This window comes from Musa acuminata, chromosome BXJ3-9, assembly GCF_036884655.1.
Source record: "Musa acuminata AAA Group cultivar baxijiao chromosome BXJ3-9, Cavendish_Baxijiao_AAA, whole genome shotgun sequence".
NCBI lineage: Eukaryota > Viridiplantae > Streptophyta > Magnoliopsida > Zingiberales > Musaceae > Musa > Musa acuminata.
Window position 1 is genome coordinate 15,481,512 of NC_088357.1, and position 16,790 is coordinate 15,498,301.

At 39.6% G+C, this 16,790-nt stretch overlaps 1 protein-coding gene across 1 annotated transcript; it reads left to right on the plus strand.

Annotated features, from left to right (window-relative positions):
* Positions 1-97: 97 nt before the first annotated feature.
* Positions 98-10,082, plus strand: LOC135649512 (uncharacterized). Its single transcript, XM_065167972.1, has 2 exons — positions 98-565; positions 9,567-10,082. The coding sequence occupies exons 1-2, from the start codon at positions 235-237 to the stop codon at positions 9,893-9,895; spliced, it is 660 nt and encodes a 219-aa protein (XP_065024044.1). The 5' UTR covers positions 98-234; the 3' UTR covers positions 9,896-10,082.
* Positions 10,083-16,790: the final 6,708 nt, after the last annotated feature.

The window sequence follows — 16,790 nt, forward strand, 5'->3', positions numbered from 1 at the left end:
TGAATCATATTCTCCGATTGGCTCTTTTTAAGAGGCCGTCATAGGTATGTATGTGAGCATCGTGAACCCTGTGATTGTTTGATGGGTGTTTCATTTTGTGGTTCCTCTTTCTCCCTTTCACCTAAAAACCCAACCACTTGCCGTTCCTCATAACCACGTTACCTTCTTCTAATAATAAAAGTCCACAGCGGGAGGAAAAAGACCTCTCTCTCCTGCTGAAGCAGTGGTGGTGGGATGGAGTCGGTGACGGTCGAGACCAGCGACGGCGTCACGCTGCACACGCGGCTCTTTAAGCCGTCGGACTCCCCCATCAGCGACCTCGTCGTCGTCCTCGTGCACCCCTACACCGTCCTTGGAGGCTTCCAGGGCCTCCTCCGGGGGATCGCCACCGGGCTCGCCGAAAGGGGATACCGGGCCGTCACCTTCGACATGAGGGGCGCTGGCCGCTCCTCCGGCCGGGCATCTCTCTTCGGCTCCGCTGAGATCCAGGACGTCATCGCCGTCTGCAAGTGGGTCTCCGATACCCTCTCCCCTCGCGGCATCGTCTTGGTCGGCTCCTCCGCAGGTAATAACCCTCAACTATCGTTCTCGACCGCGTTCTTTTTTACTTATTTTGGTGGATCGATAGATCGGTGGTACCTCTTCTTTCGACGATGCCGAAAATTGTTTCTTCTGCTTCATTAGATTTTGTTGCTCCCCTGCGGACTACTTCGCCAGGGGAAAGATAGTCTGAATTTTGTACAGTGGGCATTATTGGTGCCAACTCGATTACTTGCTAGAATGCTTTTGGTAATTGATGTTGGATCCGACGAAATGCGTGGATGTTTATCTTCCTGGACGATGATAAGGTGGATCTCAGGGCTCCCAAAAGTATCATTTTAGGATACGGAGGTTTTGTTAGATTAGGAATAAAAAAAAATATCCGTTGCAAAAGAAAATATAATAATAATAAAGGCCTTTGTGCCATATCATGATTGTCTTATGAGTCAAAAACAGATTTCTGATTGAGTTTGCAAGAGTTGATCATGTTAGTTTGTTTTCCAATGATCAACTAGAAATTTTATGATTTTCTTCACAGGATAAACCTTGAACTTCTACTAGCAAATCAGTCAATCATTCACTCAAAAAGTGTAGATATATTAAGATCTTTGACCAAATTAGAAAAGACAAATAGGAGATTTGTAGGCCATGATACTTAGAAAGATTATCCAATCTACAATTTATATATCTGATGCTTTTGCAAAATACTTCTTGATGCTTTTAGAGTATCTATAAATCCCATCAGAACACTCTAGTAGCTCCGTTGGTCTTCAATTTTCATTATAGTATACAATGATCAGAAAATCAAATTTTGAAATGGAAAAAAGTTTCAAATTTGATGTGAAAAAGATTTTCTTCGTCTATTTATTCTGCTTTATCTGTGAATAATCTTATATTTAAGTTTGCATAGCCGAATAGCAATCCTCTTGAACTTCAGTTGTTGGCAAACATTACATTCTAAGTGGTTCAAGTTGAATTGATATGAGAAAAGACTCACTAATTAATTGTCTGCAATAATCCCCTGGTTTATGTACAATACAAGGATGGGCTCGAAAAAAAGAGATCCAAATGAAAAAGAGGTCCTTTTGACGAATACTTCGGTAGAAAACAACAACATGAGGGGCTATCTTTACGATATATTTGCACTTAAGGTGTTCAGAGTATCAAACAAGGGAAAACCAGGCAAGAGTAGGAATAGAGGAAAGGGAAATGTGATGCAGAACCCGTAATAGGGTTCTAGACTGAAGATTTGTTTCTATCTGCTTCTGCTAGTAATGCTTGTGATCATCCCAACATATTGTTGTCAATTATTTATAGTACTTCATATAGGTACATTTCCGACTTGGCACCTTAGCTGATGCCTGTTTTGCCAATTTTAGTTCTTTTTTTTTAATGAATAATAATGGTGATTAGCAATTGTTTGAAAAATAGTTCAAATGTTATGTGCTTAAGGTTCAGGTTACAGAAACAAGAAAAGTTTACTTTAAGTTTATACAATATTAGAGACCAAGGTCCGCCGTACTGTACCGTACCGGAGTTTCGACCCGGGCTCGGTACGGTACGGTATGGGTGTACCGACCTGTCATGGACTTAGCTGGATTTGCCTAAGTCGTGCGGCACCCTTGCGTGTCCGTCCGCAAAGGTCAGCCTTCCCGAAGCCTCCCATTGTCCCTTAGGACCAACAAAAGAGAGAACGGGTTAGAGAGAACGCTTCAATCGGGATCCATAAGCAAATATCTCCAAAAAACATTTCGACCCGGGCTCGATACGGTACGGTATGGGTGTACCGACCTGTCACGGACTTAGCTGGATTTGCCTAAGTCGTGCGGCACCCTTGCGTGTCCGTCCGCAAAGGTCAGCCTCCCCGAAGCCTCCCATTGTCCCTTAGGACCAACAAAAGAGAGAACGGGTTAGAGAGAACGCCTCAATCGGGATCCATAAGCAAACATCTCTGGAAAACACTTCATAGACAATGCAAATTACAAATAGACTTTACAAGCTCTGAACAGTGGCACAACAAAGGGTAAAATGGTCTATTACAGACCGAAAATCTCTCGCACGTGTCCACATGACACAACCTTTATTTACAAGCCTAAAGAGGCCATCAACCCAACTAAAATGGGACTATTATGCCTTCGGCCGCCCCTCTACATGCTATACAAGGCATGAACATGCCAAAAGACACGGACATACATGAGCATTACATCAAACACCTTGTTTAAAAGTTTGTCTGTGACATTCTCCCCCACTTATTCCTTCGACGTCCTCGTTGAAGCCTTTGTCGACACTGCAACTCCTCGCCTTTGCTGAGTCTTTAATCTTCTACTCCAGCTACAATGCGCCTCTTGGCTCCTAGCTGCTCTCCGCTGTTGTTTTTGAGTAGTCGAACCTTCGATCCGCCATGCTGCTTTAACTCACCAATGACTCTGACTCTGGTGTGGGGTTGGCTGAGTTGTGTTGATCCTTATTGATTCCTGCGGATCCCTCAGATGAAGGAAAAGACCATCCTTACTGCGCCAGTCTCTCAAATTCCTCATGCTGCTTGAACTGGGTGGATGCTTGTTGGAGCTTTAACAAGCATCGTCTCGCAAACTTCTGAAGTTTTGGGTCCTTCCTCCATAAAATTTGCTCATTGACTCTTCTTTCACTTAGTTGTCACATCCAAGTAGGTTCGCATCACTTCCGCTTTCGATTGGCATTTCATTGGGAAATGAAGCGGACAATCTACTCTCAGTAGCACTGATCACCGTTGGTGAGGATTTGACAACTATTGTCTTCCATTATCTTCGAAGGGTCTTTGAACTTGTGCAGAGCTCCTCTGCTGGATAGATAAGAGAATTGGGGTACTCGGTTTCGCCCATTCTCTTAAGAGTTGAGAAGGCAAAGGTTACTTAACTTCGCTCGCCTCCTCGAGGTTGTACTTCATGCATCGAGCTGGTTACTAGCCTTCGCCTGCTCTTTGCTCACACTTCTGAAGCACTTGAAGTGTTTGCACTCCTTGCGTTGAGTTAGTTACTGTGATTCACTTTCTCAATGCCATCGAACTTCTGGAATGCAGGAAGTTTTTACCCCAACTTGGAGTAATTCTCTCATAGGTTTGGTCGCCTCTGGGATTGTACCGTCTTCTCCATCAACCCTGCCGCCTACTCCACTAAGTAGCAAACGTACAGCACTGCGTACTGCCTGCTTCGTTCCTTGGTTATGCACTCTTGCATGACCCGAAGTCCTTCACTTTCGGCTATCTTGATGAGAAGCACATTGACACCGGTCTTACAAAGTTCCTCGGCCTTTGCCCTTCAGCCTTGTCCCGGTACTTGGAAATTGCCTCTGCATGCTCCACCTTCTCGGCCCCTTTCACGACCAAGCGCTCTCCCTCCATGAGAGCAAGGGATCAATGACTTTCACGGAAGTCCCGCCTCTACGGTACCATGGCGTTGCCATGCCCATGGCACTACTATCCGTCGCCTCGCATCTACATCCCTTTTCTTCACAATCAGTAGATATGCCACCGTGACACTCCTCCGAGTCCACCTCCATTCTAACTGATTGCTTGATTTTGGGTAGCTAAGTCCCTCTGGACTCGTCGTCGCTTCCTCGCTCCTTTCGACCCCCTGCTTCAACACCTCTGTGTTCTCCAAGCAGTCTGTTTGGTCGATGGAAAGACAGACTGCAACTCCCATGCATGGCCTTTGCCATCACGTTGTAGGGTTTGCACCGATTCTGTTCTCCTTAGCTTCCTTGGTAGCAACGTTCGCTTACTCGACCTTGTCCTCTGACTTGCCGGGCTCCCTTAAGCGAATATGAGCTCTGGAGCAGTCCAACTCTCCAGTTGTTTCGATCATACCTCTGCATGATCAAGTCCCTCCCATGGAATTCACTGGTACTTGCATTCGAACTTTTCCCTTGGTGGAACCCAGCCCCCATATGCTGATGACCAAGGTTTTCATCCGATGCACAATTCGATGCACGCACGGAAGACCCGCCTCTGCGGTACCATGGCCTTCACTCCTAAAATCCATAGCCCTTCTTGCCGTCGTGTTGTTCACCGAAGTGGAGCTTCCAGTAGCTCCCGATCATACCTCCATATGATCTAGTCCCTCCCGGGACAAAGTCGTGTGTATCGCATTGCCACGAACTATTCCACCACGATCCGCTGCACCATGTCGCCTCCTGGTGACATCTCCATTGCATTCTGATCCTTGTGGAATAAACTCGATCATACCTCTGCATGATCAAGTCCCTCCGCCGTCGTGTTGTTCACTGAAGTGGAGCTTCCAGTAGCTCCCGATCATACCTCCATATGATCTAGTCCCTCCCGGGACAAAGTCGTGTGTATCGCATTGCCACGAACTATTCCATCACGATCCGCTGCACCATGTCGCCTCCTGGTGACATCTCCATTGCATTCTGATCCTTGTGGAATAAACTCGAATTGTGAACCCTCCATGTGTGGCCTCTGCCAATACATCGTAGGGTCTCTTCCACCTTCGATTTTGTTCGCTCCTTTGGCAATCGACCTTCATCCACCCACTCTTGGGTCACACCTAGATGAAGCACCGCTCTAGGACAGTCCGTCGCCTAGTAGCTCCCGAAGTCCACCGACTTCACTGTAATTTGTGCACCATTGTCTGGATCCTGGGCCTCTGCCCCTACTAGCACAATCTCCGCTGCGCACCGCTTCCTTCATGGCAACTTGAATGACAACACTGTGGCATATTCTTCAAGAGTACACGCCTCTGCGTCCTCTTGCCCCGTGCTAAGGCCTTCTGAACCCAACTTAGCCTCCGCAAATTGAGTCGCCTTAGTTCCTCCATCAAATGCTCCTCTGAGATAAGGTGCATGTGCCCAGAAGCTCCCTTCATCTTTAGCACCATGCAAGATGAGTCCTCTCTGATAGAATGAATGACCCATGGAACAACATGATCCTACTCTTGCCTTTGCAAGAGTTCATGTCCTTGACCTCTGTCTAAGGAAAGCATTGCGCCTCTGCTCCATGTTCCAACTTCTATGATGGCTCCCTTCATGCGGCTTGGGTACTTCGCCAAGTTACACCCAAGTTGCTCCGCTCCTCGTTTTTGCATTGAGTCGATGGTGGCCCTCGTGCCCACCATTCCACGGGTCAGCCCTCCCTTGAGTCCGATCTCCATATCGACTCCAAGTGTGCCTTCATTTAAGTTGCTTTGGGTCGCTCCCCTACTTGATCTCGCAATGCATCCACCAATGCATTCTCTCAAGCGAGATCATACGACGACTCCTCGCCGCTTGCTCAGTCCATCGAGCTTCGTGGAGTTGTTGTTTGTTGAGGTACTCTTCCTCAACATGTGAGGTCCGTCTCACATGATTCTCCCTCTGGAGAGCCGGGACTTATCCCTCCTGGATAACTATCTCGTTGGAGCAACATCTCTCTTCGTTTCGGAGACCACCATCCCCTTGGACTACTCCGATCTGCTGAACAAACTGTGCATTGTTCTGCCTCCTGCAAACGCACTTGCTAGATTGCGACTCCCCGTCAATACAGTCCCCGCTGCACCCCTCAAGGCCTAGCAACATGCTGAACTCGTTGCACACTTCAGCCTCCTACGGACGTATCCTTCACATGCCGAAGAGAAAGTTTCAATGCTCCATGGCGCCGAGTTTCGGTCGCCTTGGGATGGCCACGAACATTCCATCGTCCGCATACAAGCCCATGCATGAGTACCAAATTTTTCGAGTTAGCAATTCCCCTCACCTCTGTAAGCTTTGCATAACTCTTTTGGTCGTTGAGCAACTCATTCCACCTTGCATGGTCTCATCCTTTACCAAGCGCCTCGCTTGGCTTTAGCACCATCAAGTATAGTTGCCAACGTTGAGCCGTAGTTCAAACTCAGCCATCTCAATCTTTGTGCGCTCCAAATTCTTTCAAGCTTGCCTGTTCTCGTGGTGCCTCTTATGCGAAGGGTTGGCCATTCCTCTGAATGCCAATGTTAGATGCCCGCTTCTCCGAGCGACTCCTTTTCCTTACATCTCCATACCCGTTTTCCCCCAAACGATCGCGCGTGTGTTGACTGCCCTCAACGCAGCCCCGCTAGGTCCCCCACATTTGCATGCTAAGTGTTTCTATGAGTGCTTGTCCCGCTCTGATACCATCTGTCACGGACTTAGCTGGATTTGCCTAAGTCGTGCGGCACCCTTGCGTGTCCGTCCGCAAAGGTCAGCCTCCCCGAAGCCTCCCATTATCCCTTGGGACCAACAAAAGAGAGAACGGGTTAGAGAGAACGCCTCAATCGGGATCCACAAGCAAATATCTCCGGAAAATACTTCATAGACAATGCAAATTACAAACAGACTTTACAAGCTTTGAACAGTGGCACAACAAAGGGTAAAATGGTCCATTACAGATCGAAAATCTCTCGCACGTGTCCACATGATACAACCTTTATTTATAAGCCTAAAGAGGCCACCAACCCAACTAAAATGGGACTATTATGCCTTCGGTCGCCCCTCTACATGCTGTACAAGGCATGAACATGCCAAAAGACACGGACATACATGAGCATTACATCAAACACCTTGTTTAAAAGTTTGTTCGTGACAGACCGGTATACCGAGGTGTACCGAGCGGTACACCTGATTTTTTCGATTTATCCCTCCAAAATATCTGAAAATTAGATAAAAAAAGGTTAGGATAGTGTTGTCAAGTTACAAATACATACTTCTTGATTAGAAAACGAATACATACCTCTTGATTAGAAAAGTTAGGATAGTCTTAATTACTCTCTAATTAAAAAAAACGAATACATATCTCTTGATTAGAAAGTTTTTCCTCTTAATCTTCCCAAATTAGCCTCGATTGAATTCACAAATCGTTGTTTTATAGAGTTTAGGAGAGAAAAAGAAAGTTTGAGAGAGAGTTTAAGAGAGTATAATGAAATAGGGGAGAGAAGAATGGTTTAAATAGGAGGAGAAAAAGCTCCAACTGTCAATTTGACCGTTGGAACACTGTAGCACTGCTACTGTGTGGTAACGGTCGATTTTGACCGTTACCGAGTGGTGTCGGACGGTAACGGTCGAAATCGACCGTTACCGAGTGGTACCGAGTGGTGCCGGGCGGTAACGGTCGAAATTTCGACCGTTACCGCCCAATTTTACCTCGTATCGCCCGATACAGGGGTTTTTAGGGCGTACCGCCCGGTAACGGGCGGTATGTTTTGGTACGGCAGACCTTGTTAGAGACTACCGATAGGTTGCATACAAAGGTTTGTCACAGAAACATCCTTTCTATATGTGGGGGTGTGGGGGTAAGGCTGGATACATATATCCTTTCCAGACCCAGCATTGGTAGAAGTCTCATGCGCTAGATTCATCTTTTTGTACTTGATAGGCATTGAATTGGGTTTGTTCTTTATGTAGCAAAAGAAGTATTCATGAAATGAAATGGTTTATATGATTGACATCGATGGACACTTTTCATTGTTCCAACAAATTTATTTTTCTTGGCTCTACCATAAAAAGCCTCAAATTCAGAGTGCATGGGAAATTGAGTTAGTTCCATGTGTATCTGTTAATCTCATGAGAGTGATGAGTGAATTAAGGGATACTGTCACACTGAATTGACAATCAATTCTGTGGTCTGCATTAGTCTTGGAGATGAGAGTCAACTAGGCTACTGTTAAGTTCGCTATGTTTGAGAACTTAAAATGCAATCTCTATGTAACATAATAGGCGAACAATATAGCCTTTTTTTTTTTTGCTTTAATCTTACTGACAGAATTCAATTTCATCTAAATTGACTGGTCAAATGATACAAATCATTATTCCTTCTTTTTACTTCTGGTGTTGAGGATGAGCCAGATGCTGAATCAAAATAATACTTGTCGAGATGTGGTACCACATGATGTTTTTACTGGTTTTACTCCTTGGTGGAAGAATCACAGTTGTTTATGTTGTTTCGTGTAAGTTAGGGACTAAAATTAGTGGATGATTGGGATCCCCATTGAGAATTGAAGTTACAATACAGAAAATTTTGTGTGAGAAATGTTCTGTGATGTAGTACATGCTAATGTTTATATAGACTGCAAGGGGAATTATGTACTGCATAATTTGAAAAATGCATTCCTTGTGGCTGAAGTTATTTCAATGAAATATGAATTTAGACTAGGCTTATCAGAAAGCACTGGTCATTTACAAAAATTGCAACTAGCAAGGAGTTCTGATATTCCAACTTGTGTCCCATAATGGTGAGGCAGATTGCTATGAGAGATCATAAGATAGTTTCATTGTAGCATCTGATTTAAGCATGCACAAAATGGAACAACTTACTTGCCATTAGAAAATTGCACATTTTCTGTGTCCCATTAGAAAATATTGATCTCTGGGAAGTAAAGAAGGGAATGGGGAGGGGGTTGGCAGTACAAAGGCTACTGTTACATGAATTACATGGCCTTCAGTCCTTGAGTGTCAAGTCCAATGGCACTTTAAAGCAGAGGTTTATTAGCACCAGCTGGTATTGGTTGGACTTGCATGAAAGTAACACCATCCTTGTGAAGGAGAACTACTATTTAAGCTTTTTTTTTATTTTTCTGCTTCCTATTTCATAAATGAAAACAAAATTTTCAATAAACATAGTTTTTGATGAATGGCTGGCAAATTATTTTGGTTTAATTAATAAGTTCTTGGTTATAACTGCAGAAAACAATTGGATGTATTACCAATAGATACTTCAATTATTTTCGGTCCTACATTCGGACCCTAGTTTGGCATATGATACTGAGCAGAATAAACACCGTAGAATATCAGATCAGTATCAGGAATTTTTAAGGTGAATTTCGTGTGCAGTTCTATCGTCTGTGTCTTCCCCAAGCATTCATTTACAACTAGTGTATTAATAACTCGGTCATGCTTTTTACCAGCAAGCCTCTGTTCTGTCTGTTTCACTTAAGCACTTTGAGTGACATTATTAACTTTCGTTCTTGACTGTTTCATGCATTAACCTTCTTGAGAATCACAATAGTAGTCTGGAGTCTCTTTACATTGAGAACTTATGACAGGTGCCCCAGTTGCTGGCTCAGCCGTAGATAAAATAGACCAAGTTGTTGGTTATGTGAGTATAGGCTATCCTTTTGGGTTGATGGCTTCCATCCTTTTCGGGAGGCATCATGAAGCGATCCTGAAGTCGGAGAAACCGAAGCTATTTATCATGGGAACAAAAGATGGGTTCACAAGCGTAAAGCAGCTTCAAAATAAGCTTAAATCTGCTGCTGGCAAAGTTGATATCCACCTGATCGAAGGAGTTGGTCATTTTCAGATGGAGGGGCCTGCTTTTGATACTCAGATGGTTGGTTTCATATCCACATTTGCTCAGTCCCTGCAGGGATAGCAGTTCAGGTGCAAGCTATAGAACGATATCTCTACTCTCCAGGTGTGAAATTGCCACTGAAATGTCCTGTTTATGATTTCATGACTTGTCAGGAAGCAATGTATCAGTGAAATTTTAGAGAACATGTCTACTGTAACTTATGGCATTAGATGGAAGAGCAGGTGGTCAATGTTTTCCGGTTCCTGAATCTTAAAATGTATATACACTTTGATCATTTTAGCAGAAGTTGCCGGTGCCATCTATTCAATATATAGCAGATAATAAAAATAAAAATAAAAAATAAAATAATAATAATAATAATAATAATAACAACAACAACAACAACAACAACAATAATAATAATAATAATAATAATAATAATAATAATAAAATAATAATAATTCATATCTGGTTAACATGATCGTCCGTGGATGGTTGCTCTCAATAAGGATCATTACGAAGACCATATAGTACATCGCTATGCTAAAGAACAACCATATCGTTGAGGATTCCATTTCAAGATTCTTTTGACGCTCAGGAGAGCTGGAGCAATAACATCCTTGCCCAAATTGGAACGACCAGTCCTTCCTGCGTTAGAAATGGCCTCTCTGGTCCATCGTCGATTGTGCAGTCACAACGCTGCCGTTCCAGCCGGCCTGCTAAATATTGGGGATTCACAACTAGTTTGGAATTGAGGAAGAACTCTGGAGTGCCGGTGGAGTAGAAAATTTTGACGACTAGAGTTTGATTATTTTATAAATATCTTATATAGTTTTAAATTTTTTTTATAAAACTAAACAGAAATGCCTTCGATGCTCCGCAGTTTGGGGGTGTCCTGAGAGGGGTGCTCTTTACATATTAAAGAGGATGTGAAAATATATATATATATATATATATATATATATATATATATATATATATATATATGTACATACATATATATATATATATATATATATATATATATATATATATGTATGTACATATATATATATATATATATGTACATACATATATATATATACATACATACATATATATATATATATACATACATATATATATATGTATGTATTTATGTATATATATATATATATACTCTTTAGGTTTATATAAGAGGGTGGTAGGGGATTATGGCAAAGTAAGAATAACTCAAAGGTCTTGTGTTCGGTAGTAAAAATTTTAATTTTCTCAATAGATTCAAGTAGGAAGTATTGAACCATGTTAATATTATATCAAATTTTTGGTATGTTCTTCAATTGTTGATCTTGGGAGCTCTTTCATTTTGAGTTCTCCTCTCTTTCTCAATGGTATTGGAAAATACAGGATGAAAATGATATTTAGGCTTGAAATGTGTATAAACACTATAGGAAAAATGATATTTGTACAAACACAAGATGAAGAACACTATAGGAAAAATATTTAGGCTTGAAACGTGTATAAACACTTTTCTAAAAATGATATTTGTACTCTTTTCTCAATACAATTATTATGGGTTTGATACTAATAGTTTTATGTGATATGACAAGCCTTTAGAAGATATGTTGAGTAAACAATAAAAAATCTTCAAAGAGGAAATAGAAAATATCTAATTCAATCACTTGAAGAGTTATCGAGAAAGAAGAATCTAATGTTAAGATCGTGAATCGATACTAAGACGGGGGGGGGGCGCGTGAATCAGTGCTATCGTAAAACTTTATGTCGATTCAAAAATTTCGTCGAAAATGAGCTTAACTTAGAGTACACGTTTATAAGCGTAGTGAAAGTAATAAGCAAGTAAATCAGTTTACAATATAAATGAAAAGTATGAAATAAATACAAACTGAGTTTTATAGTAGTTCGGTCGTCTCGACTTATATTCACTCCCGATTCATCTTCACTCGAGGCCATTGGCTTCCACTATCGATCTTCTTTCCAATGGGCAAAGATCAACTACCCTTATAACTCTTTCTCCTTTTCATAGGTTTAGGAGAAAATCTTTACACCCCTCTATTATAAGTATTCCCCTCCCACTCTCCCTTAGAACAACATTTAAGTATATGGAGGAGGGAACTCAACTTTCTAACAAGGATTGCAACCTTAGAATCACAAAGTTTTTTTTTGTGCTACCTCAAGCAGAAAAGATTGGGGTATTTATAAACCCTAAATGCCTTCAAAAATTGGAGCAAAAAATTTGAATCCCCGGGATTTCAAGGTACCGACGGTACCATTGCCAGTACTTTCTAACACTAGGCGATACCACCGCCTGACATAGTCTGGGAGACTGTTTCTGGATGGTACCATCACCCAGTCTAGCGGTACCACCGTTTGACATAGTCTTGAAGAATGTGTCTGGGCGGTACTACCACTAGATCCTACTATAGGACACTGAATGAGCAAACAATAGATCCAATTCAGCCCTAATTCAGGCCCAATTGGGCCCTAATTCAGGCCTAATTGGTCCCTAATCAAGTTAACATGATTACACTTAAAACTAACTCAATTAGACCTAACTAACTAGATCTAGATATACACGATTGCAAGCATGAATCCTATATTGGCTGGCATGTCATTGGTTCATTCGACTTTTCATTCAATCCTTTAAGCGGATCATCCTCTCTTGCAGTGTATTGGCCAATCGACATGTTGACCTCTGTAACATCTGATCTCCTTAGCATAATGTCCGATCATTCTGGCCCGATGCCCGAACTCATGGTACGAAGCCTTCTGCCGATACATCGACCGATCCTCCGACTTGACATCCAATCTTCTGACATGTTCCACTCTGACCCAATGTCTGATTCCTCCTGCTTTAATCAATTTGGCTTTTTTGATCGAAGTTAGTCTTGCGTCACTCAAAACACATATTAGATCGTAAACTCATCAATTGATTTCATCATCAAAATATGAGATTCAACAATCTCCTCCTTTTCGATGATGACAACTAATTGTTGATGGAGTTTAAACTAAACTCCCCCTATCAATATGCCATATTGATAGAAACTTTGAATTCAAAAAATCATGACCATTTCATCGTTACATGTATCATGAATATTGAAAGAACCAGTTAATCACATCATTGCATGCATCATAAAATCATGAGTATTGCATGCATAATACCAATTTATCATGTATATTTTTAAAATCATCATTACATATATAATTCTAAATCATCATATATAATTTTAAATCATCATTTTAGGCATAATATGCATGATTATTATTATACCTTCTCCCCTTTTATCATCAACAAAAAGGAGAAGTACAACTAATAAGTTTTTAGATATGTAAGCTAGTAAAATAGTAAGTTTTGAATATGCTAGCAAGTTTTTCACATATGAAAGTAAGCAAAATTTTTGCATCTTTTGAGATGTGCAAGATAGCATGTTTTTACATCTTTTTGAAATTTATAAGCTAGTAAACTTTGCTTCTCTTTTGAGATGAGCAAGCTAGCAAATTTAGCAAGTTTTACATCATGCAAGTTAGCAAATTTTACATCATTTTATAATAAGCAAGCTAGCAAATTTCACATCATTTTAGAATATGCAAGCTAGCAAGTTTTCTTCTCTTTGAAATGTGCAAGCTAGCAAATTTTCTCCTTAAAATGTGTAAGCTAGCACTACTTTCTCCCCCTTTGTTATTATTAAAAAGAAGGGAAGAATACAATATTATAGTTTATTTCCCTTTACATTAATTATCAAATCATGAAGAATATCAATAAAAATTAATTTGGTGATGAGATATACACTTCATGAATACAAGGGAGTACTAAAATAACTTTCAAGTTGTGAATAAAAAAATCAAGAGAAAAATTATGATCCATTTGGATAAATCAAATAGTGAAAAGAAGAATCATAGTAAGTGATCTTGATTCATATAAAAAAAATTTCAAGTTATAATTTCAAGAAATCAAGATCATGATTTGGATTAATAACTCATTCAAATTCAAATCATCAAATTATCAAATCATCAAAATCACTTTCAAGATATTCAAAATGACATAAATAGATTTATCAATCTCTTGAGATGCTAGCGAATTTTTTTCTTCCTTTTATCATTGTAAACAAGAAAGAAGAAGGGGGGAATTATATAATGGTGCAATTCATTTCCCTTTAGATCAATACTTTACTCATAACATAAGGTTTACAACCATAAATACAAAGGAATTATTTATAATAAAAATCATGTCATGAAAGATAATATCAAAGATCATGTGAATATTAAAAGACATGATTCATTTTAACAAATATCCTCTTAAATAATCGAAAAAAAATTTTAGGAGATCAAATAGTAAGGAAAATCTTAAGTCATGAATTTGAAAACGATAATTTCTTTAGTAGATAGTGAATAAAATCATATAAGATCAAATAAGAGATCTTGATTCACATAAAATAAATATCAAATCATTAATGTTGAGAATCAAGATTCATTTGGATAAATCTTCTCTCATAAGATAAAATCATACGAGAATAAAGTGATTCATATAAGATACATCTCATATCGAATAAATCAAGTGTTTGGATAAATATGAAAATAAATTATCAAATCTAAAATCATCATCAAAATTATTTTTTTTTATTCAAAAAATTTATTGAAAGTAACGTAGATTAATTCTTATAAGATTAAAAGTAGCTAAAGTTTTTTTAGTTCCAAATTTTGTGATTGATTTCATATTCTAGTCTTCCATACAAAAGCCATGCATCATCATTTAAAATCGAAAAGCAATACAGAAATCATAAAGATACATATTATTATTTCTTAAAACATACATAGGATTAATCTTATTAAGAGTACAAGCATTAGATTTAAATATAATATTTTATTCTTTTATCATAAAACATGTAATTGTTATGATCATTTTTTCAAAATCACTAGAAAAAGAAGCATAAAGCACCCCCCCCCCCGCATTTTATATACTAATTTAAAAGAACTTATGAAATTCATCAAGTGATTTCATAGTAAAGTAAAAGGGTTTTGGTTGAGTCACTTATCTCATTGTCGAAAGCCACCAAGGTGTAATTCGCCACCTCTTCTTTGTTAGTTTGCTTCTCATCTTTGGATGCACTCGAATCGTCCCAAATCTCCTTGAGTGTTTTCTTCTTCTTTTATAACTTTTTCTTTATGTGTGGACATTCGATTTTGAAGTGCCCTGATCGATTGCATTCATAGCAAGTTGTTTTATCCTTTTTAAGTTTATTTTTATTTTTTGATTCTTATTTTATGAACCTTTTAAATTTACTTGTGAGGAGTTCAAAGTCATTATCACCCGAGCTTTCGCTCGAGTGGTCTTCATTTGTTCTAAGTGTCAAATCCTTCCTGTTCTTTGGAAGGTTGTTCTAAATTTCATCAAGTTCTATATACGTCATTTCATAGGTCATTAAAGACCCGATAAGTTCTTCAAGCGGAAAGTTATTTAGATCCTTTGCCTCTTATATTACAGTTACTTTCGAATCCCAAGTTTTAGAAAGTAATCATAAAACTTTATTAACAAGTTCAAAATTCAAAAAATATTTGCCAAGTGCTTTCAAATCATTGATGACATCCGTAAAACGGGTGTACATATCTCTAATGGTTTCGTTTGGTTCCATTCGAAACAATTCAAAACTATACATCAAAAGATTAATTTTTGAATCTTTAAGTCTACTAGTGCCTTTGTGTGTGATTTCAAGAGTGTGCCAAATATCATACGTATTTTCGTAAATAAAAACCTGATTAAATTCATTTTTATCTAGAGCACAAAACAAAGCATTCATCACTTTAGCATTTAAAGAAAAAGTCTTCTTCTCCAAATCATTCCATTCGTTCATTGGTTTGAAAGACTTTTCAAAATTACTTTTAACAATGTTTTATAAATCAAAATTCATAGAAAGTAAAAAAACTCTCATTCAAGTTTTCCAATATGTATAGTTTGTCCCACTGAACATAGGAGGACGAATGATCGAGTGACCCTCTTAAAAGCCGAAAAAAGCCATATCTTTCGGGTAATAAACAAACAAAGAGAAACTATCTTTGATACCGATTGTTAAGATTGTGAATCGACACTAAGAAGGGGGGGGGGCGGGAGGGGGGTGGTGAATTAGTGCTATCATAAAACTTTACATCGATTCAAAAATCTCGTTCGATAAAAGCCGATATTGGAAATGAGCTTGACTTAGAGTGCAGGTTCGTAAGCGTAGTGAAAGTAGTAAGCAAGTAAATTAGTTTGCAATATAAATGAAAAGTATGAAAGAAATGCAAATCGAGTTTTATAGTGGTTCGATCATCCCGACCTATGTTCACTCCCAATTCCTCTTTACTCGAGGCCACCGACTTCTACTACCGATCTTCTTTCCAATAGGAGAGAACCTTTATGCCCCTCTATTATAAGTATTCCCTCACACTCTCCCTAAAAATAACCTCTAAGTATATGGAGGAGGAAAGTCAACTTTCTAATAAGGATTGCAACCTTAGAATCACAAAATTTTGTTCTGCTTTTCATGCTACCTTAAGCACAAAATATTGGGGTATTTATAGACCCTAAATGACTTTAAAAATTGAAGCAAAAAATTTGAATCTTTGAGATTTCAGGGTACACGTGGTACCACTGCTAATACTTTCTGACACTGGGTGGTACCACCGCGTAGTCTGGCGGTACCATTGCCTGACAAAATCTGGGAGATTGTGTCTAGGTAGTTCCATTGCCAGACCCTGCTATAGGACACTAAATGGGTCGAATAGTAGGCCCAATTCAGTTCTGATTTAGGCCCAATGGGCTCTTAATCAAGTTGGCATGGTTACACGTAAAACCAACTCAATTAGACCTAACTAACTCGATCTAGATACATACGATTACAAGCATGAATCCTATGTTGTCAGGCATGTCATTAGTTTATTCGGTGCTTCGTCCGATCATTTCAGTGCATTGTCCTCTCTTGCGACGTATTGCCTATTGAATCTC

Coding starts and splice junctions, on each gene's coding strand:
- LOC135649512 (XM_065167972.1), top strand. CDS start 235: ATGGAGTCGGTGACGGTCGAGACCAGCGACGGCGTCACGCTGCACACG. Junction 566..9,566: donor CTTGGTCGGCTCCTCCGCAG/GTAATAACCCTC, acceptor AACTTATGACAG/GTGCCCCAGTTGCTGGCTCA.